The 23,099-nt window shown below is 38.8% G+C and overlaps 1 protein-coding gene across 3 annotated transcripts in view; it reads right to left on the reverse strand.

The window, feature by feature from the left end:
- Positions 1-270: 270 nt before the first annotated feature.
- The window catches only part of TGS1 (trimethylguanosine synthase 1), a 49,547-nt gene continuing 26,718 nt past the window's right edge, over positions 271-23,099 (reverse strand). For 2 of the 3 annotated variants that reach the window (XM_073331138.2, XM_073331141.2), the window contains one exon: positions 271-585. In XM_073331138.2, the coding sequence (XP_073187239.2) occupies positions 469-585 (117 nt within the window). In that variant the 3' untranslated portion in view covers positions 271-468. The remainder of the gene's footprint in view (positions 586-23,099) is intronic. The other variant, XM_073331140.2, reaches the window with a different exon arrangement.

A 23,099-nucleotide genomic window follows, 5' to 3' on the forward strand; every position in this document is an offset into this window, starting at 1 on the left:
TAAGTACTAGATCTCTCTCAATTTGTTTTGAATATTATGCAGGGCTGGAAAATTGATAAACACAAAAATACCTATTATAAAATATAATTTAGGTTCTGCGTGCATATTTGAACAGAGCCTTGAGCTCCTCTTAGACTGGTATTGTGACATGTATTATTCTGAAGGCAGCTTTCCCTAGATTTACAATAAGATCTTTGGTAATGAAAACTACTAAAGTTTCATTTTGTTATTTTAATTAAAGAAATACATCAATGTCAAAAATCTTATTATAAAAGTATTTTATTGACATATTTGCAATGAACAGGATGAAAACATATTTCTCTAAACAAAAAAAGGAAGGAGAAAAAAATTAAACAGAAGAAATTTAACCAAAGCCATCAATTAGAGACAAAGGGAAATCAAGTCTATATTATTAGGAAGTTTAGAACACCGTGATCCATTTCTTACTTAGGTATATATGCACTGAGTTCAGGATACATCTCGTCTGATTAGGTCACCAAAATAAACCGTTATTGTCTTCAATTTGTTATTGAGAAAATTTTGTTCTATTTCAACTTGCCCTCCTGGTCCAGCCAAGGAAGCAACCTAAAAAGAATAAAAACAAATAGTCTACTCCCAGAAAAACAAGCAATTTCAAAACACATCTTTCATTCATCTCCACATAACCAAACATAATCAAAAGTGTTTTCTTGGCTACTATTAAAACAGGAGTGCTTGTGGCACCTTAGAGACTAACCAATTTATTAGAGCATAAGCTTATGCTCTAATAAATTGGTTAGTCTCTAAGGTGCCACAAGTACTCCTTTTCTTTTTGCGAATACAGACTAACACGGCTGTTACTCTGAAATCTATTAAAACAGGGACACACTTTTTGGTAACAGTGAAAAAATCCCTCCTTAAACATATAAACAAACAAACAAAACAATGGCTGATTAGTGTCTACGTGCCATTTGTGCCTCTGAAAAATCTTCCCTCTTCATAGCTATTAAAACAGTAGGACTACATATGAGGAAAAATGCTTGCTATTGTTCACACTTCAGTGTTATTTAAAAGTGGTTACCAGAAATGTTAATCCTGGGGTACAGGACCCTCAGTTTTGAGAGCACTGCAGTTCGCCCATCTCACTTGCAGCAAACAGCAACAGGAAGGCACCAAAATCCCATAATTTTTGTAGATTATGAGAGCTAAATTTTAATCAAGAAAAGGATGAAAGATTGCACGGGAGTTGACTGCTCAAGAAAAAATATGGGATGAGAAAAATGTGTCACAAAAAAACCCTTAACTAGACTTTTTTTTTTTTTTTAAGTCTCACATAATGTTTAGAATAAAACAGTTAGCAAATTAACTGCTGCTAAATGTTCCAGATAGAAATCCTGGCCCCACTGAAGTCAATGGCAAAAAGTCTACTGAATCTGCTGATGTTCAGCTACTATGCTTTGAACATCCTTAATGGTCAACTAATTTTAAAGCAATATTTACAGGACAGTAGCAAAGAGAACTTGTTGCAGCAGGTGCTCTCATTCTATGACTATAGCATTCAGTAATTGTGTTCTTCCTACTTCATATTTACAGTGTGCCAAGTATGAGCAATAGGAAATACTTGTTTATTACAGCTGTACATGGGATGGACTACCACAAGAAGGAAAGAAAAAATATAGGGAACGTAACTGAAAATGTATCTTCAAAGAAAAAAAGAAAAGGTACCCTTGAAGACCCTGATCTGGCAATGTGCACGGGCAGGCAGTTGTGTGGATACAGGGCCTCCTTGATTTCAATGTGCTTCCACACATGTGCTGCAGTCTGTCTGCAGCTGTTAAACGACTGAGTGGCACCCAATCTGATGCACTTTGTTGTCTTTGCATCAGTTTTGCATTGAAATTGCTCCCAAGAAAGCAAACGTACAAAGTGATTCTATGCTGACTAAAATTTTAAGGTCATGAACTACAAGCCTGCAGTAGATTTTAACTGATCTTTAGATATTTAGGCAGCAGCTGCTAAAATGCAAAGTTAAGTATGCACTGTTACCTCTTCTAAACTCCTTTGAGACTTATACATGAGTTTATATTTAAACATGCTGAACTTCCTCTTATTTTTGTATTAGTAAAAAAAACAGCTACTGTAATAGAGAGGAAATAACATTAATTTAAATTCTACTTTGAACTTTTTTATGGAAATCAATAATTATCACATATTAATCTGAAACACATTTATTTTCTTTCTTACAGCAGCAGACAAAAACAAAAGCCTTAAAAGCTTTTTCATCCCACAGTTTAATGTTAATAAGAAAAAACACTGTTCTTGTCAAAATGCAACCGAATACTTAAGGCAAAAAAACAGAAGCTGACTGAGGTATTTATAAATAGCACAAGAATCTGAATTTGGCAAGTGGTCAGGAATGTTAAATGTTCTGACTTATTTTTTCTTACTTGAAGTTTTAATGGCAAAGTTGTTTACATCTAAGGGCAAAACAAATTTAAGGATGTTAGTTTTGTGCTACTCTTCTTTAAGAATTCTGTTTAAGAAAAAGCAATAATCACCCCCTTCAAAATTGTTGGAATACATATGTTTTGTAATTAGATTTGTTTAAGTTATTACATCAATATTTTGGACGAGACTACTCAGTATGAGAGCAGGTACCTATACAATGCCAGCAAAAAGGCATTTCAATATAAATTTCAGCACACTAGGAATAGAATTTGCAGCATGAAATGTTTCTGTGCATGACTAATGAATTCCTACTAAACAACAGAAGCATTTAATCAAAATGTCTGATAAAGATAAAGAATGGACTGATTTCCTTAATTTTTCCAGCTTCCTAATAAACCAAATGGAAACTACACAACTAAATAAAGAAAAATAAAATGTCGGACTTAGCTGAAATGCAGGACATAAGCGTTGAAGAAAGGCAGCACATACTGAAGCACATTTGAACAATTACAGTGTATGTGGCTATTTATAGTTTCATAGTATTAGATCCTGGATGAGTATAGTTACAATTTCAGTCAATCACTAAAAATACTTTAAACAAAGTGTGACAAGATTCCTTGAAGCCAATTAAATATACAAGTATAAGCAATATAGGGAAATTAAACAAAATGTAGTATAAAAGTCTCAAGATTCCAGATTGCCATGAACTACACAGGTTGCCTGCTCATCTACTCTCTATGCTAATTCCTCAACCTTCTCTTTGTTGAGGGGAGGTCCAGAGAAACAAACAGAATTCAGTACAGAGGTGCTGCTGACTCATATGGAACAACCTGCGTGCAGGAAAAAAAAATCTAAGAACATTTTCCAATTATGTTTGTTTATGTACAAATTACTGGAGACCTAATTATGTACAAGATACTTGCTGGCAATTCTAAATCAGCAGGGTTCAATGAACCCTGACAGTTATAGGGGGAAAAAAACCCAAAAAACCCAGCATTACACAAGACTAACTACACACTAATTGACAAATGCTTTTAAAAACTGCAATCACTGCCTTCCTCAATCCCTATTCCCCCCTTGGTTATTCTGTTCTTTCATCTCCCATTATTCTTAGAAATATCAACATGCACCTCCTATGATTCTTAATAAAATTATTTTAAAAATAAAAAAAACAAACCAATTTTTTGACATTTCTCCTTTCTACTCTAGTTACATATTAAATATAATATAATGGGATGTGAAAAAGGAAATATGAGCAGGAAAGTAGATCTAGATAGCTACACTATCTTAGATAATGATTAAAAAGTATGGCTCTTTTTAGGTTAGCAATTAAGGTAATGTGCAAACTTACTATATATGCTGAGAGTACACGATCCAGCATGGAGTGTTTCTCTGTCCTCCTCTTTTTCTCGTACTTTCTTCAAACCTAAATTCCTTAAAGCAGCTAATCTAGGCATCAATTTCCTCCACTAGCTGGACTTATGATGCATAGACTCCCCTAAAATGCCCAACTTCTTTGATTGCTGACACTGCCATTTTACAACAATCTTACAACAGTGCTATGGCAGCCATGTCACTTTATACAATATGTAGATAGCAAATTAAAATTAATATTCTAACAACCTAGAAACTAACAAAAATCCTAACCTGCTAAGGAAAGTTAATATTCTTTAACTGCTTTGGGCTTTACACAGAACACAACCAAGTTCCAATTACTCACCATCCTTGCAGGGAGCATTTTTCATGTAAATACTTTAAAGACCCAACGAAGAACAACAACAACAATGTATGAAAACCCCTCAAAACTCTGGTGTTATTTAAAAACTGAGATAAGCCCAAACCAAAATCTCAGATCCAAGCACCTTGAAATTTAGCAAGTTTGAAATCCAGAACTGATCCTGTGATTCTATTGTCTTGAGTCTTCATTAAATACTAGAGCACCTGAGTTTATTTTATAGATGAGACATTTTAAAAGCAAAGTACAGTAAGTATAGTTACCTGGCAAAATCTATGAATCTAAGTTCTTCTACTGTGCCAATCACAGCACATTCAAATTAACATAAGATCTCACTGTCTCTCACTCTTTGCCTTTAACTATTCAGAAGGGAAGTTATAAGAAATATTTCTCTATATAGGTCAGAGGGTCAGGCTTTGCCATGTCTCAGTCTTGGACCTTGTCTAAAAAGCATTGCTAACCAAAGGGGATCAGCAGCAGTTTTAAGGACCAACTCATCACAAGGCTTCAGAGATAGAAATGCATGTCATACAACATCTGAAAGCTGGGTTAAATTACACAACATTCTTTTCTATGCCTTGTACGTCATGAGATAGACTATAATCAAATCTCATGCTTCAGGCTTCAGCTGGTTGTCTGCAGGGGTCAGGAAGGAATTTTTTTCTCCAACGCATAATTGGCTAGGTGTGTTCTGGGTTTACTTGTTCTCCCCTTCCTCTGAGGCATCAGAGATTGGCCACAGCTGAAGACAGGACACTGTTTGGATGGACCAGTGCTCTTGAGGTGGTTCAGAAATTCCTCTTTCTAGATGCCTGGATGGTGCTTCTTGCTCACATACTGATTGCCAGATTTAGATTGGGAAGGACTAGCAGGGCCCTTGGGAGTTTCTCCTCCTTCCCTTGCATTGTGGAGTGAGGTTGGCCGCTGGGATCATGCAGACATATCTCACCTAATCAATTTCCTGTCATTACAGGGGCCTCAAGCACTGGTGATACTTTAGTCTGTCCTGTTCTCTGCCAGTTTAGTATCCTGAGGACTGAAATGCCTTATTCTAAGAAAAGCCTTTGGGCTTAGTATAGGGGTATATGGAGGAAATATAATAGCTTGTGATATACTGGGTGGTCATACAAAATGATCTGATGCTCCTTTCTCGACTTAAACTCTATGGAAAAATAGTCTATGAAAAAATGCAGTGGGTGCATGCCTAGAATTTGATATTTCATGCTTTAGACGTTAATGTTGCCATGGAAAATGTGGACTGAAATGTTGTGGACAGCTACAGTCTTGGCTTATGTTTGTAAAAGAAATCCTGCTTTCACTGCATGTTTAATGAAACAGAATTGGATTTTATTTTGCACAAGACTTTAGCGGACATCCCTGGGCAGTTTGCCTAAATCTTTCCCTTAAATTCAGAGGGAACTCCTGTGCAGCCACTGAGTAATAACTTATCTGCAGCCATTTTATAAACCATCATCCTGACAATTTTTGTCATGCTGTTCTGGTTATTATTCCAAACATGAATATTTTGTTGGGTCTGTCAGCTTTACATAATTATGATTTATTTGGCCAACAAGTCAGCAATTAATAGCTCCCCTTCCAGTAAAGTCTCTTGTGTTCATTTTTCCTCACCTTATCCAATTGCTTGTGACGTTTAAGACTTTTTATAAAGCAGAGTTAAAGAGAAATGAGATTTGCTTAAGTGCTAAAAGCTAAAGCACAAGAAAGTCATTAGATGTTACCCAAAAAAACAAAAGCAGCACTGCTCCTTTTCTTCTATAATAGTAAACTAAAATGCTGTACCAAAAAAAAAGTCAGCTGAACAGAATAAATTTTGATGAATGTTTTTGTGGCAACTAACAGGAAAAGACCTTTCTCCTTAATAAAAAAAATTACGTTTCAGTTTATGGAAGTCAAAGTTCTGTTAAAATTGCATTGGGAAGCCACTGATATAGACATTAAAATAGGCTCTCTTCATGCTTAAAAGCAAAAGTCCACCCTGCTCTTGATGAATATTTTACACCACTGTTCTTTAGTTACTTCAGTATTTACTGATAAACTGCTGGTGCAAATATCTTACAATGAATAAATAACGAATAGCAAGTTAAGAAGCTTCAGAAGATCTTTAGTGAACAATATGAATCATCAGCACAAAGGCAACATATGAGAAACCCTTCAGAACCCCAGGAAAGAGTCACATTCTGGCCTTACAATTTAACATAGAAACATTTTCCCTCTGAAACCACACATTTACTCGATTTACATAGATATGTGTCTGTCTGGAACCCACTTTGATTCTCAAATAAGTTTTTACTAGTTTCCTTTTTGTTTGAACAATATTAAGATATTTTATTTGTAGAGTTACTGGAAAGGTTTTAACAATACCACTATATCCTGTATTGCCTCGTCTTAACATATCAAATAGAAGCTCAACACTATCTTGATTGATTTGGCTTATTAGGATAATAACATAAAGGTGAAAGACCTCATCTGAAAATTTGTGCAAAGCACCCTGCTGCTTTTGCCAGAGAACAAGCCACCTAATTTTATTTTTTCAAACCAAATGGTCAACCTACTTTGGTCAACGCAGTGAGAGTGTAGACTGCACTATTCGAAGCAGTGCACTCTAAAGCCAGTTAAGACTGACTTGGTGGCGTGACAGAGTGTTGAGATGTGACAGGTGGGTCAGCACTCTGATCACTGTAGCCTGAATTGGTTCCCCCAGTAATTGCTGATTGCATAATTAGCTAATCAGAAGGAGAGACTAGGGAGGTAAGGAACTAATTAGACCTCAACAATTAGACCTGAACAATCTGATAAAAGCCAAGAAGGAAGTGTTATGCGGGGGGGGCGGGGGAGGACATGACTAGCTGAGTCTAGAATGAAGGCACTCCTTAGAGAGAGGGAGACCTCTCCTTTTAGGGCCCTAGCAAAGAAGGGCTGAAAGAAACACTTTGAGATCTCAAAGGTTAAAACTGTGATGTTGCACTCTACTGGGGCTGGTGAATTGGTTTAGAATAAAATGCAGCCTACATACAAGAAGAAAGTGGGTCAGTTTCTGGGGCATCAGGACAGAGCATGGCCCTGTCACAGACGGGCAAAACACACTTACCCCATTATTCCCTTCTAGACTACACGTTTTTTTCTGAAGATGGTGAAAGCTGCAGAGATGTTACGGCAAACTACAGACGGAGCATGACCACAGAAGGAATGGGAGGGCACTAGGAGTTGCCAAGGAAGTAAGGAATTACAAACAGATGTGGAAAATATCTGGATAAACCAGCTTTCTATACAGCTTAAAAGATAGCAAAGTTACACAAAGTTAGTTGGGAAAATGGCTTTTGTATGGAAAATCCATCTGTGACTTAACCTTTACAGAGGAATAAACTAAATCCTAACAGATGAATGCTGAGAAAACTTATCTTCTAACTACCAACTAAACAGCTCTAATAGAGATCTCTGTGAAACAATGTAATGATTTAACATAAATCAGCATTCGTACACTGCTTTGAGGCTACCTTCACCCTCACCTTTTGTAACAAAGAAGGGCAAAATGGGAAATCATTATTACTGATGCTTTCTGAAAAGAATCCTGCTCCTTCTCCCACCCCGTAACATTTTCATGTTGAAAAGAATCAGTGCCGATTACTTTAGACGGCCAATGAAAGTTTGCTTGTTGGGAGTAACAAGGGTGCTTTCATGGTTGTTAACCCAGAATTGTCATTAGTCTTGACACTTACAGATTGCAATCACCTTTAATGAAATAATACAGAGTTGGTTGAATAAAATCCAGTGATAGGGAGACAATTTACAGCAGGTTAATTATTGTATGTTAAGACCAAGATTTTCCAAAGGGACTAGTGATTTTGGATACCCAATTTGAAACACCTTAAAGCAGTGGTTCTCAAATGTCCCCCTTCTTTGTGTCTGTAATAGTTTATCCCCCCACCACGTAAGTACATACACAGATAAAACAAAAAATCAACATGCAACTCTCACTAAATATTAAAAACAGTAACGCATTAATTCAAACAGAGCCAATCATCCATTGTAATAAGAGGAAAAGCAAAACTACGATTGCCGTTGATACTTATGATTAAATGTTCACACTACATCCTAGCAAAACATACAGATGGCGACAACTTTGTATAATGCTGTGCAAGCTTAACAGAAATCCATCAAAATGCACAGTCCATCTAGAGTCAAATGCACAGCACCATCTGAGGACCTGATATGTTTGGACGCATCAGCTTTGCTAATCATTCATTGCTTTGGGTAAAATGTGTGCCGTACGTTTCCCCCCCACCCAACACTTCTCACGCCCCTGCCCCCAGAATATATTCCACTCCACCCCAGGCGGGACACAGTTGGAGAACACTTGCCTTAAAGGGACCCAATTTTCAGAAGGCGGATGCTTAGCACTTTCTGAAAATCGGATTTCAAGATCTCAAGCTGAGCACCCAAAAACGGAGGCTGCCAAAAATACTCTTACAAAACTTGACCCAATTGTTTTTAACCTGTGAAAATTGTTTACTGGACTAAGGGCACTTTGTAACAGTTGTTTTTAATTGTTTTATAATTGCATGCCCTATTTACAGAACTGAAAACAGACCGTGTTAAGAAATAAGGACAATACATGATAACACATATTATAAACTGTCTTTTTGCTAAAAGGAAAAAAATGTTTTTTCTAAAGTAAATATTCATTCATAACTACTGACCTTGTTGTGATTTCATTATTTTTAAAATTAAAAATAGGATACTCAAGTGCTCAGAATACAATATCATGGAAACTAATTAACCAGGGTCAGAGTGGCTAGTGATAATCCAAATTTCACAAGTTTCTTGGTAATTAGCCTCTATCAAGATTGGGTAGGCTGGTAAAAAAAATCATATTAAGTAAGTTGATACTTGATTGGAAAACCAATTTTACCAACTGTGGATGATTTGCACTACGTGTTCTCCCATTGTTTTATTAAGCTATTCCAATTTGCTTTCTTTTTGCCAGGTTAAAAATCCTACAGTTTTAATCAGAGGTGTCACATGCAGAATCTCAATAGAACATATAATATAAGGAGGGCGTTTTTTTAAATGAATTATACAAAGTTCTATATTAATATGCATAATCAGGAATCTGTTTGTCAAAAAAAAATTAACAATGCAGACAAAAAAAGAAGATTCTGGTACAGACATACTTGCGGACAGATATTTTGAAATAAATTACCAAAATAATTGTAACTGGCATAATTATATTGTGTTATTTTCACAAATACAATATGCAGAATTTTCAAATATAGTGTGCAGAATTTTTAATTTTTTGGCACAGAATTCCCCCTACAAGTACAATATGCTCAACAATATGCTCTTTCTCAGCAAGTATAAAAGGTTGCAACATTTCAAGAGAGAGTAGCAAAATCCCCTAAAGAAAAAACAAGCTATGAAAAGAGCCAGCACTACTACCTTAGGGGCAAGTTCTGCTCCCCGATCCTGATGGTTTTACTACTTGGTTTGAAAAAACATTGTAAGTGAACAAGTCACCAGAAGAAGTCAGTGGGGTTCTTCAACTATCTGAATGTACACAGAGTTTCCACTGCGCTTGATTTTGGAAACTGTAAAACAAACAAAACAAATACCCTAAAGAGAACAAGGAAGTCTCTCTGAAGCTGTGACTCTAATCCTTTTCATTAAACCTGTTTCTCCGGAAGAGTTTTTCCGGCTGAAATTTTGTGCTACGGTATGTAAACGTACAACTAGCAGCCAATTAAAGTGATCTCTCAATCCAAGTCTTGTTAAATCGTTTGATTGATAGTTTTGATACTTTGAAAATGCTAGTTCTGGATTTATTTTTTTTAAAAAAGAGAAAATATACTCGGTGCATTAAAATCGTGATGCAAGGAGATTCAGCACCATGAAGTATGTCACACATACAGAATGTAGGGCTGTCAAACAATTAAAAAAATAAATCACGATTAATCGCGCTGTTAAACAATAATAGAATACCATTTATTTAAATATTTTTGGATGTTTTCTACATTTTCAAATATATTGATTTCAATTACCACACAGAATTCAAAGTGTACAGTGCTCACTTTATATTTATTTCTGATTACAAGTATTTGCACTGTAAAAAAAAACAAAAATAGTATTTCTCAAGTCACCTGTAGTGCAATCTCTTTATCATGAAAGTTAAAAACTTTAAAATGTAGCATTATGTACAAAAAAACCTGCATTCAAAAATAAAACAATGTAAAAAACTTTAGAGCCTACAAGTTCACTCAGTCCTATTTCTTGAAGTTCAGCCAATTGCTCAGACAAACAAGTTTGTTTACATTTGCAGGAGATAATGCTACCCATTTCTTGTTTACAATGTCTCCTGAAAGTGAGAACAGGCGTTCTCATGGCACTGTTGTAGCCGGCGTCGCAAGATATTTATGTGCCACATGCGCTAAAGATTCATATGTCCCTTCATGCTTCAACCACCATTCCTGGGAACATGCGTCCATGCTGTCCTGCTCGATTACCATCCAAAGAGGTGCAGACTGATGCATGTTCATTTTCATTATTTGAGTCAGATGCCATCAGCAGAAGACTGATTTTCTTTTTTGGTGGTTCAGGTTCTGTAGTTTCTACATTGGAGTGTTGTTCTTTTCAGACTTCTGAAAGCATGCTCCACACTTCATCCCTCTCAGATTTGGAAGATTCTTAAACCTTGGGTCGAGTGCTGTAGCTATCTTTAGAAATCTCACCTTGGTACCTTCTTTGTGTTTGTCAAATCTAGAGTGACAGCGTTCTTAAAATGAACAACATGTACTGGGTCAACATCCAAGACTGCTATAACATGAAATATATAGAATGCGGGTAAAACAGAGCAGGGGACATACAATTGTCCCCCAAGAAGTTCAGTCACTTGTAGACTCTGAAGTTTTACATTGTTTTGGTTTTGAGTGCAGTTATGTAACAAAAAAAAATTAGATTTGTAAGTTGCACTTTCAGGACAAAGATATTGCACTACAGTACTTGTATGAATTGAAAAATAATATTTCTTTTATCATTTTTACAATGCAAATATTTGTAATAAAAAATAATATACTCTTGATTTCAATTGCAACATAGATTACAATATATATAAAAGGCCAGAAAAACATCCAAAATATTTAATAAATTTCAATTGGCATTCTACTGTTTAACAGGGCGATTAAAACTGCGATTAATTCTTTTGAGTTAATCGTATGAATTAACTGCAATTAATCGACAGCCCTAAAAGAGTGCTTAAAAACAAGGAAATTAAGATTTATAATTAGCATAAATAGAATCTTCTTTAAAAAAGTTAAAAACAGGTCTTTCATATTTTACTGGGGCTGTTCATCTTCAATTTGACCTAAAAATGCAACACATGAAAAATTATTCTTGTAACAAAAGATCACAATCATAGGCAGGTAAATTTGACGGGATTTAAAAAAAGCAAAACAGTTTCTTGTAAAAAGAAAAGGAGTACTTGTGGCACCTTAGAGACTAACAAATTTATTTGAGCATAAGCTTTCGTGAGCTACAGCTCACTTCATCGGATGCATTCAGTGGAAAATACAGTGGGGAGATTTATATACATAGAGTACATGAAACAATGGGTGTTACCATACACACTGTAACCAGCGTGATCACTTAAGGTGAGCTATTACCAGCAGGAGAGTGGGTGGGGGAACCTTTTGTAGTGATAGTCAAGGTGGGCCATTTCTAGCAGTTGACAAGAATGTCTGAGGAACAGTGGGGGGGGGGGGGGAATAAACAAGGGGAAATAGTTTTACGTTGTGTAAAGACCCATCCACTCCCAGTCTCTATTCAAGCCTAAGTTAATTGTATCCAGTTTGCAAATTAATTCCAATTCAGCAGTCTCTCGTTGGAGTCTGTTTTCGAAGTTTTTTTGTTGAAGAATTGCCACTTTTAGGTCTGTAATCGAGTGACCAAAGAGATTGAAGTGTTCTCCAACTGGTTTTTGAATGTTATAATTCTTGACGTCTGATTTGTGTCCATTTATTCTTTTACATAGAGACTGTCCAGTTTGACCAATGTACATGGCAGAGGGGCATTGCTGGCATATGATGGCATATATCACATTGGTAGATGTGCAGGTGAACGAGCCTCTAATAGTGTGACTGATGTGATTAGGCCCTATGATGGTGTCCCCTGAATAGATATGTGGACATAGTTGGCAACGGGCTTTGTTGCAAGGATAGGTTCCTGGGTTAGTGGTTCTGTTGTGTGGTGTGTGGTTGCTGGTGAGTATTTGCTTCAGGTTGGGGGGCTGTCTGTAAGCAAGGACTGGCCTGTCTCCCAAGATGTATGAGAGTGATGGGTCGTCCTTCAGGACAGGTTGTAGATCCTTGATAATGCGTTGGAGAGGTTTTAGTTGGGGGCTGAAAGCGATGGCTAGTGGTGTTCTGTTATTTTCTTTGTTGGTCCTGTCCTGTAGTAGGTGACTTCTGGGTACTCTTCTGGCTCCGTCAATCTATTTCTTCACATCAGCAGGTGGGTACTGAAGTTGTAAGAATGCTTGAGAGAGATCTCGTAGGTGTCTGTCTCTGTCTGAAGGGTTGGAGCAAATGTGGTTGTATCATAGAGCTTGGCTGTAGATAATGGATCGTGTGGTGTGGTCCGGATGAAAGAGGGAGGCATGTAGGTAGGAATAGCAGTCAGTAGGTTTCCGGTATAGGGTGGTGTTTATGTGACCATCGCTTATTAGCACTGTAGTGTCCAGAAAGTGGATCTCTTGTGTGGACTGGACCAGGTTGAGGTTGATGGTGGGATGGCAATTGTTGAAATCATGGTGGAATTCCTCAAGGGCTTCTTTTCCATGGGTCCAGATGATGAAGATGTCCTCAATGTAGCGCCAGTACAGTAGGGGCATTAGGGGACGAGAGCTGAGGAAGCGTTGCTCTAAGTCAGCCATAAAAAATGTTGGCATACTGTGGGGCCATGCAGGTACCCATAGCAGTGCCGCTGATTTGAAGTTTCTTGTAAATTTCTTTAACACTTTTCCCCATGTTTTATTAATACTACTGCTCCCTCTAGAGATAGATGAATTAACAGAAGAGAAACAATTTGATAAATTGCACCTTACCTAGGGCTAGTGTACTCCACTGTAGTGTGTCTGGGGAAGACACGCTATGCCGATGGGAGAGTGCTCTCCTATCGGCATAATTAAACCTATGATTTAGTCACAGGTGTTTTTAGTACAAGTCATGGACAGGTCATGGGCAATAAACAAAAATTCACAGCCCGTGACCTGTCCATGACTTGTACTAAAAACACCTGTGACTAAATCTTGGGGTGGAGTGGGCTGGGAGGCTGCTGCAGGGAGTGGGGCATCGCTGCAGGGGTGGGGGTGCAGGGCCAGTGGACCACAGCTGCTCCAGCCGGCTGGGGACTGCGGATGATCTGGCTACCCCGGGACTGCTGTCGGGGGCTGCTAGAACAGTGGCTGGTGTGGCTGTGCCCTGGGATCAGCCAAACTGGCCCCTGCAAAAGTCATGGAGGTCTCGGAAAGTCATGGACTTCCACAACCTCCAGGACAAAACACGGAGCCCTAGGCATAATTACTCCACCTCAATGAGAGACGGAAGCGATCAGTGGGAAAGCATCTCCTGTCGACACAGCGCGGTGTGGATGCCGCTTTAAGTCCACTTACGTTGCTCAGAGGGGTGGCTTTTTCACACATCAACTTAAGCAGTAGTGTAGACAAGCCCCAAATTTAAGGCAAAAGAGTTTTACCAGTAAGGCCTACTCAGCACACGAAGGCAGTCCCATCGACACTAGACTCTAAGAGTTTGGGGTTATTTTATTAAACACACAGCTAGTATAGAAAAGGAAAGTGTCTGTTTTACCTCAATGTAGCTGGTCAAGATGAATCCTAGAAATGAGCCTGGAGTTCAACCTGACCAGCTAGAGCAAAATAAACTTACCACTTGCTTTATCTGTACTAGGATTTTCCAGCAACACGGCTATCTAGTTGTAAAAAGAAAAATACCCCTTTCCCCCCGTGTAGACATAGGAAAAGTTGCACCATGGTTACACCTGGTTTGTATTGGTTTAGGCTGCATTGGTAAGTTTACAGGTGTAAGCTATATAGGTTTAAAACCGGATACATCAGAAAAAGTATATTTGCCCAGGGGTTTGCACCTTTAACTAAATCAAATTTAACTAAAATCAGCTTAGTTCAATCAGTGCAATTTGTCTGTAGACAAGGCCCAAACACTTGACTATATAGACTGGGGGAAAAGTGTATCAGCTCTTCCCTAAGGTTGACTATAGACACATAAAATGCTTTTGAAGGTGTAGTACATTGTCTAAACTAGGGGGTACGGCCCAGATTTTTAGAAGTATTTAGGCGCTGTGGCACTTAGTGTTGCAACTCCTAAATGATTTAGGAGCCTAACTTCCATTCTGAAAAGAAATTTTGGCACCTAAATGCCTAAATTATTATTATAAAATAATATGAGAGCAACCAAATTAAAACCACACCTTTTTCTGACTCTGGAAAACACAAATCTTAAGAAAAAGTCTGTAAAGAATTTGTACGAATCAAACTTAGCTTTTTAAAGTTTTCTTTGCAAACCTAGAAGGTCAGAATCTAGTCACCCAATATTGTTTAAAATGTCCAAATCAGAGTTTCCCCAACAAACTATTTGTTTTCCCCATCTTTATTCTCCTCAAAAGTAACATTTGACCATGGGCAGTGGGTATCGTAGGCAGGGCCCATAGCACTGTTGCCCAGCACACCATGACTAGGACCTTGCCCCCTGTCCGCCCAGTGCTGGGGGCCGCGGTGGGGGTGCTCTGGGCTCCTGTGACACAGGGAAGGGCAGAAGAGAGGGGCAGATGGGGAGGGGCGGGGCATTGGGCACAAGGGGAGGGGCTGGGGGCTAGCCTCCCCCAACAGTCGAGTCACTAGCCGCCCATGCATTTCATCTTATTTCATTAATCTGCCTCTTTCAGCCTCCAGATGTTTTAATACTCTACAGTCTTGTGCATGGCTAACACAGCAGACAGTGTCAACGTGTGACAGTGCTAGGGCACTGAAGAACTGACCACTCTCATTCATCAAATGAGCGATCCTATGCGAAGATTCCCTTTGAGCTTTTTTTGTACTTCCTCTCCCGCTTCTTGTTTCATGCTGTGATACTGCTTATATTGGAAGTTTCTGCCTGCCATCTACTAGGGCAGTAGGCTCCAAATAGCCATCTAGGGTAAGGACGTTTACTACATTGGCCAGCACACGGAGAAGATTTGATAAGGAGTATTAATTCTACGTGCATATATGGAAGATAACCTTCCCAAATGGTAAGAGAGAGAAGTGAAGCATTTTCCATTTCTACAAATATAATGTCAAACATCTGTTCTTGCATTTTTCTCCTTTTTCTTTTTTGAACAGCAACAAGATTATGAAAGATTATCAAGGGATACAGTAGTATATATACACTAGTGCTTCCTAATTACAGATGTCACACAAATGGCCTTGATAGAATTCAATTTTTAAAAATAATTGACACACTATTTTCAGCTTTTATTGTTATCAATTTTAAATTTTCACAGTTGTGGGAAATTATGGGAGGGCAGACAATCAGGATAAGAATAATTTTAGAACAACAGATGTTGAGGTTCAAAAAGCTGAAGCTTTATAACGTAAAACACAAATTGTATATGTTGACATGATGATGACAAAGTAAACAGCCTTACATTAAACTAGCTTCTCAAGCAGCATTTTTCTTACATTGCCTAAATTTTGATTATCAACAGAAATATCTCTTCATCAGTTTGTATGTGTACAGTGAAATCGATGTTCATAGATATTTACCAGTAAAAACCTAATCCTTCCAAGCCTTCACATAAAACAAGCACTAAATTAAAGATTAATGGCAGACTAAATTTAAAAATGATTAAAAAGAAACACTTTATGCTGCACACTGTGAATTCCACACAGAATGAACATCACAGGTTGCAGAGCCAGATATTGTAGGTGGAACCAAAAAGGGGATGAATAGTTATATGGCCAACAACAATGTCTGTAATTGCTCATCGTAATATAGAGGTAATAAAACCTTATAATTCAGGGTGCAACTGACCTCCATTGGGATCATTTAGGAATTGCCCTGCCGTGTACAACATAGCACAAATTGGCTTGGTACATTATGGATTTTTCCACCCCCCCAGTTAAAAAATAAAATTAGAAATTGGCCGCTCCTGTAGGCAAGATACCAGACTTGAAGGACCAATGGCCTGATCCTGTATGACAAATCTCATTAGAAGTTCTCTGGGGGATGGGATTGCCTATTCTACTTCTTTTGCTTTTTTGTGTTTTGCCACCTTGTACACTCCAGCACTAAACAAACGTAATGTTATTTAAGTAATAGTGAGGGGAAGAAAGAATGAAAACTAAAAACCAATTTGTTTGTCTTCTTATATCCTGAACAAAACATTCTAAAAACCCTGCTGTTTATAAACTGGGATGGGCACAATTTTTCCGGAATAATCCTTCTGCATTAGTACTTACTCTGATGATGTATGGAATATGGGTGACCATTTATATTATTGAGTATCAGGGGATAGCTGTGTTAGTCTGTATCCACAAAAACAACAAGGAGTCCGGTGGCACCTTAAAGACTAACAGATTTATTTGAGCATAAGCTTTTGTGGGTAAAATCCTCACTTCTTCAGATGCATGGAGTGAAAGTTACAGATGCAGACATAAATATACTGACACATGAAGAGAACGGAGTTACCTCACAAGTGGAGAACCAGTGTTGACAGGGCCAATTCGATCAGGCTGGATGTAGTCCACTCCCAACAATAGATGAGGAGGTGTCAATTCCAGAAGAGGCAAAGCTGCTTCTGTAATGAGCCAGCCACTCCCAGTCGCTATTCAAGCCCAAATTAATGGTGTTAAATTTGCAAATGAATTTTAGTTCTGCTGTTTCTCTTTGAAGTCTGTTTCTGAAACAGTAAGCTATCTGAGACAGTAAACTATCTAAACTCCTACACGCCACAGGGGGCTACAACAGTGGTACCCTCAACTCACCTAACAATATTGTTAATCTATCCAACCACACACTTAGCCCAGCGGAAGAGTCTGTCCCATCTCGGGGACTCTCTTTCTGCGCCACCACCCCCACAAACATGATACAATTCTGCGGTGATCTGGAAGCCTACTTTCGTCGTCTCCAATTTAAGGAATATTTTCAACACACCACTGACCAATGCACTGACCCACAGGAACCCTCCTACCAACACTACAAGAAGAATTCAGCGTGGACTCCTCTGCACGGTCGAAATGACAGACTGGACTTCTACATAGAGTGCTTTTGCAGACGTGTACAGGCTGAAATTGTGAACAGCCAGCACCATTTGCCTCATAACCTCAGCCGTACAGAACGCAACGCCATCCACAGCCTCAGAAACAACTCTGATATTATAATAAAAAGGGCTGACAAAGGAAGTGCTGTAGTCATCATGAACAGGTCGGATTATGAACAGGAGGCTGCTAGGCAACTCTTCAACACCACATTCTACAGGCCACAATCCTCTGACCCCACGGAGGAGTACCAAAAGAAACTACACCATCTGCTCAAGAAACTCCCTGCTACAGCACGGGAACAAAGCTACACGGATACAGCCCTAGAGCCCTGACCAGGGGTATTTTATCTGCTACCCAAGATCCATAAACCTGGAAACTCTGGATGGACCATCATTTCAGGCATCGGCACTCTTACAGCAGGATTATCTAACTATTTGGACTCTCTTCTCAAACCCTACGCTACCAGCACACTTAGCTATCTTCAAGACACCACCAATTTTCTGAGGAAACTACAATGCATTGGTGATCTTTCTGAAAACACCATCCTGGCCACCATGAATGTAGAAGCTCCTTATACCAATATTCCACATGAGGATGGACTATAAGCTGTCAAGAACGGTATCCCTGATGAGGCCACGGCACACCTGGTGGCTGAGCTTTGTGACTTTGTCCTCACCCACAACCATTTCAGATTTCGGGACAACTTACACCTTCACGTCAGTGGCACTGCTATGGGTACCCGCATGGCCCCACAGTATGCCAACATCTTTATGGCGGACTTAGAGCAACGCTTCCTCAGCTCTTGTCCCCTAGCGCCCCTCCTCTACTTCCGCTCCATTAATGACATCTTCATCATATGGACTCACGGGAAGGAGGCCCTTGAAGAATTCCACCTAGATTTCAACAATTTCCATCCCACCATCAACCTCAGCCTAGACCAATCCACACAAGAGATCCACTTCCTGGACACTACAGTGCAAACAAGTGATGGTCACATAACCACCACCCTATACCGGAAACCTACTGACCGCTATACTTACCTACATGCTTCCAACTTCCATCCAGGATACCTCACACCATCCATTGTCTACAGCCAACCTCTAAGATACAACCGCATTTGCTCCAATCCCTCAGAGAGAGACGAAACACCTACAAGATCTTTATCAAGCATTCTTAAACTACAATACCCACCTGGGGAAGTGAGAAAAGATTGACAGAGCAAGACGGGTACCCAGAAATCACCTACTACAGGACAGGCCCCACAAGGAAAATAACAGAACACTACTGGCCATCACGTACAGTCCCCAGCTAAAACCTCTCCAGCACATTATCAACTATCTACAACTTATCCCTCACTCTCATAGACCTTGAGAGACAGGCCAGTCCTCGCTTACAGACAGCCCCCCAACCTGAAGCAAATACTCACCAGCAACTACACACCACAGAATCACTAACCCAGGAACCAATCCCTGTAGCAAACCTTTTTGCCTACTCTGTCCCCATATCTACTCTAGTGACACCATCAGAGGACCCAACCACATCAGCCACACCATCAGAGGCTCATTCACCTGCATGTCTACTAATGTTATATATGCCATCATGTGCCAACAATGCCCCCCTGCCAGGTACACTGACCAAACCGGACAGTCCCTACATAAAAGAATAAATGGTCACAAATTGGACATCAGGAATGGTAACACACAAAAACCAGTGGGAGAACGCTTCAATCTTCCTGGACGTTCTATAACAGATTCGAAAGTAGCTATACTTGAACAAAAAAACTTCAGAAACAGACTTCAAAGAGAAACAGCAGAACTAGAATTCATTTGCAAATTTAATACCATTAATTTGGGCTTGAATAGGGACTGGGAGTGGCTGGCTCATTACCTCACTTGTGGTAAGAAGCTCCGCAGAAGCTTAAGCTCAAATAAATCTGTTAGTCTTTAAGGTGCCACCGGACTCCTTGTCATTTATATTATTGATACCAATATTATAAAATTGCAATGACTCTTACAAGATACGCCATGTAAGGTATCAGTGGAAAAGTTATGATTTGCTAAGTATGGTAATCTTGTTTATATGTATCATCTTTGTACCATGAGTTATAAATACATGTAATATACCTGCATCTCAAACCTGTGCTGTGTTTCTGGGTGACACCCTCAGACAAACTGGCATCAGCACTATCTAGCCCGTTTGATGGCCCATCAAGGGTAATCCAGGTGTATTAATGAACCCATTGAGAGAAGCCAGGGGCTATGCCTTTGAGTCAGCAGGACATGTCTGTGGACAGGGGACTCCCAAGAACTTTTCCATGCCCATGTGCTGTGAGCTTGTGTTTGGGACAGAGGATATATCCTTTGCCATGTGGCTTGTACAAAAAGGCAGTTGCATCACCTCCATTTTGTCTTCCATCCTGCTTCTCTGATTGCTTTGACCATTTAACAACTCTCTTCTTGTTCTTTTTTAATAAGCCTTTGTTTTAGATACTAAAGGATTGGCTGGCAGAGTGGTATTCTGGGTAAGATCCAAACTAGTATTGATCTGGTAATGTGGCTGGCCCTCTGGGGATCGGAAGAACATTTTGTGTAGTTTTAAATACAGTTTAGAATAGAGTTTTAAATAACTTCTCACTTTGCTGGACCTATTTGCTGACTGGAAGTCAGAAACTGGAATGCAATAAAGGGGGCTGTGTAATTTCTTTTTGTCAGCTTCTTGATAACCAGTGTGGGAGATCAGGAGCACAGTCTGTGACTGATTGGTGAATCTAACTACAGTGTTAACCACCAGCTTTAGGAGAATCTACTCTCCTTTTTGCAGCCTGACCTTTTTCAGTGTGGGCTACCCTAGGCACCTTGGGTCACACTTACCAAACACCTTTTCACATTACAGACAGAGCTGGTAGTGATGCTTATTGATGAGGGAGCCTAACACTATATGATTCCATTTTCAACTGCTCATAAAACTCTGCCAAAGATTAATTTTTCAGGCAGAAGTTTTCCGTGCTTGCTCTTTGCCTCAAGGTGAAGATTTTAGTTTAAAGTTTCAGCTCAAATGGTTCAGCCACCATGCATCATAATAGTATATGAGGATGTAGTTAAAAATTGTCTGTTCTACAGCAGGCATGCCTCATTCAGTGCACAGGATGGACAGTGAATTAGACAAAGTTCTAAGCAGAGTATGGACGTTCTCTTGTAGTTAAGGCAGTACAGTGAGACAGAAGAGGGCTGGATTCTTTTCCTGACTCTGCCCAAGACTTCTATTATGATTCATAGATTTCGTGACCAGAAGGAATCATTGTGATCACCTAGTCTGAGCTGGGTAACACAAGCTACAGGATTTCCACAAAACAATTCTTGGTCCTGCTTTGAACAGGGAGTTGGACTAGATGACCTCCTGAGGTCCCTTCCAACCCTGATATTCTATGATACACATATCTTTTAGTAAAACATCCAATCTTGAATTAAAATTTCCAGTGATGGAGAACTAACTTGACAAGATCTAACTTGACAAAAATCTCTCTTTGATGAAATTACACGTTTGGTTGATAAAGGTTATTGCATTGATGTAATAAACTTCTGTAAGTCATTTGACTTGGTACAGCACTAAACTTAAATTCAGAAACTAGAATGCTACAATATCAATATGGCACATATTAAATTGGTTAAAAATTGATTAACATCTCAAAATGTAGCTAAACTGGGAATTATCATAAAGCGGGTATTTTTTTAGTGGGGTCCTACAGGGATTGGTTCTTGGTGCAACACTACTTAACATCTGTATAAGTGATTTGGAAGAAAACAAAACCACTGATAGTTTGCAGATGACACAAAAGATTGCAGGAATGGTAAATAATGAACAGGACATGTCACTAATACTCAGCAATCTGAATCACTTGCTAAATTGGGTTCAAGCAAACAACATGCATTCAGTAGGGCCAAATGTTAGGTCTATATCAAGACAAAAAGAATGCAGGCCATATGTACAAGATAGAGGACTTTATCCTGTGAAACAGTGATTAAAGACGACTTGGGGGTCATGGTGGATAATCAGCTGAATATGAACTCCCAGTGTGATGTTATGACCAAAAGGGCTAAAGTGAACCTGGGACGTGTAAACAGGGGAATATGGAGTAGAAGTAAAGACATTATATTACCTCTGTATTTGGCACTGGTATAACCACTATTGAAATAGTGTGTCCACACCTGGTGTCCACAATTCAAGAAGGATGCTGAAAAACTGGAGAGGTTTCAGAGAAGAGCCACAAGAATGATTAAAGGATTGGAAAACACGCTTTATAGTGATATACTAAATAGATTGAGATCCTTGAGTCTAACAAAGAAAAAGAAGGTTAAAGGATGACTTGGCCAATCTACAAGTATCTAAATGGGGAACAGAAATTTGATACCAATGGGCTGTTCAATCTAGCAGACAAAGATATAAAAGATCCAATGGCTGAAAGCTGAAGCTAGACAAAATCAACCTGGAAATAAGGTGCACATTTTTAATAGTGATGATAATCAACCACTGGAAAGATTTACCAAGGACTGTGGTGGATTCTCCATCACTGGAGATTTTAAAATCAAGACTGGATATTTTTCTAGTTCAACCACAGCTACTGGACTTGAAACAGGAATTTATTCACGACGGTTCTATGGCCTGTGTTATGCAAGTGGTCAGGCTAGATCACAGTGGTCCCTTCTGGCCTTATACTACAAATTCTGTATAGATTAACGCATACTGTAAGGAGAGGAAATTAAGTCAATCACTTGGAAGAGATACAGTGCAGAACATTCACTATACCTATTTACCAAATGTTATTAGTATATCCCAACCAAAAGGGATTATTTAGCTTCTACTAATACTGACAATAACTGTTCCACTTTACAGGTTTCAGAGTAACAGCCGTGTTAGTCTGTATTCGCAAAAAGAAAAGGAGTACTTGTGGCACCTTAGAGACTAACCAATTTATTTGAGCATAAACTTTCATGAGCTACAGCTCACTTCATAATGGCCAATGAATTTCACATTGCACATGACATAATTTAATAATGAAAATTCCTGTAGTAAGTGTATGCTGGTAGAACAAGTATTTTGTTTATATGATCTTTCATATCTCTGGATCATCTAGTAATTTATGTTCATGGGCTGCCTATATGTGAACAAGCAATTGCATAGGTAACTAATGTCAGCTCTGCTTCTAGCAGCACACTGATATTCTAGAGCCCAAAACATGTTTACTTTGTACATTACCTAAGACACTACTCAAGTTGGTATTCCAGGATGTATAATGATTTTCTTCAGCTTTCTTTATGTACTGAAAATCTGAATACTGAGCTTTATTATTCAACAACTCTCCTCAAGTCCAGCGCTAGTTAAAGACACATGCTATAACTGGATTGATTGATATGAAGAAGTATTAGTTACACACCCTGACAGAAGCATATAGGAGTTTGGAGGAGAGCGGCACACAAAATTGAGAGAGTAACGTACTGTTGTTCTAGAATGCAGTAAGGAAAAACAAACTGACATGAGTTATTCACTATCCAGTTTCCCGATATGTTGTAAAGGTAAAAGTTATTAACTATAGGCCTG

The sequence above is a fragment of the Lepidochelys kempii genome, chromosome 2 (genome assembly GCF_965140285.1).
Source record: "Lepidochelys kempii isolate rLepKem1 chromosome 2, rLepKem1.hap1, whole genome shotgun sequence".
Lineage (NCBI taxonomy): Eukaryota > Metazoa > Chordata > Testudines > Cheloniidae > Lepidochelys > Lepidochelys kempii.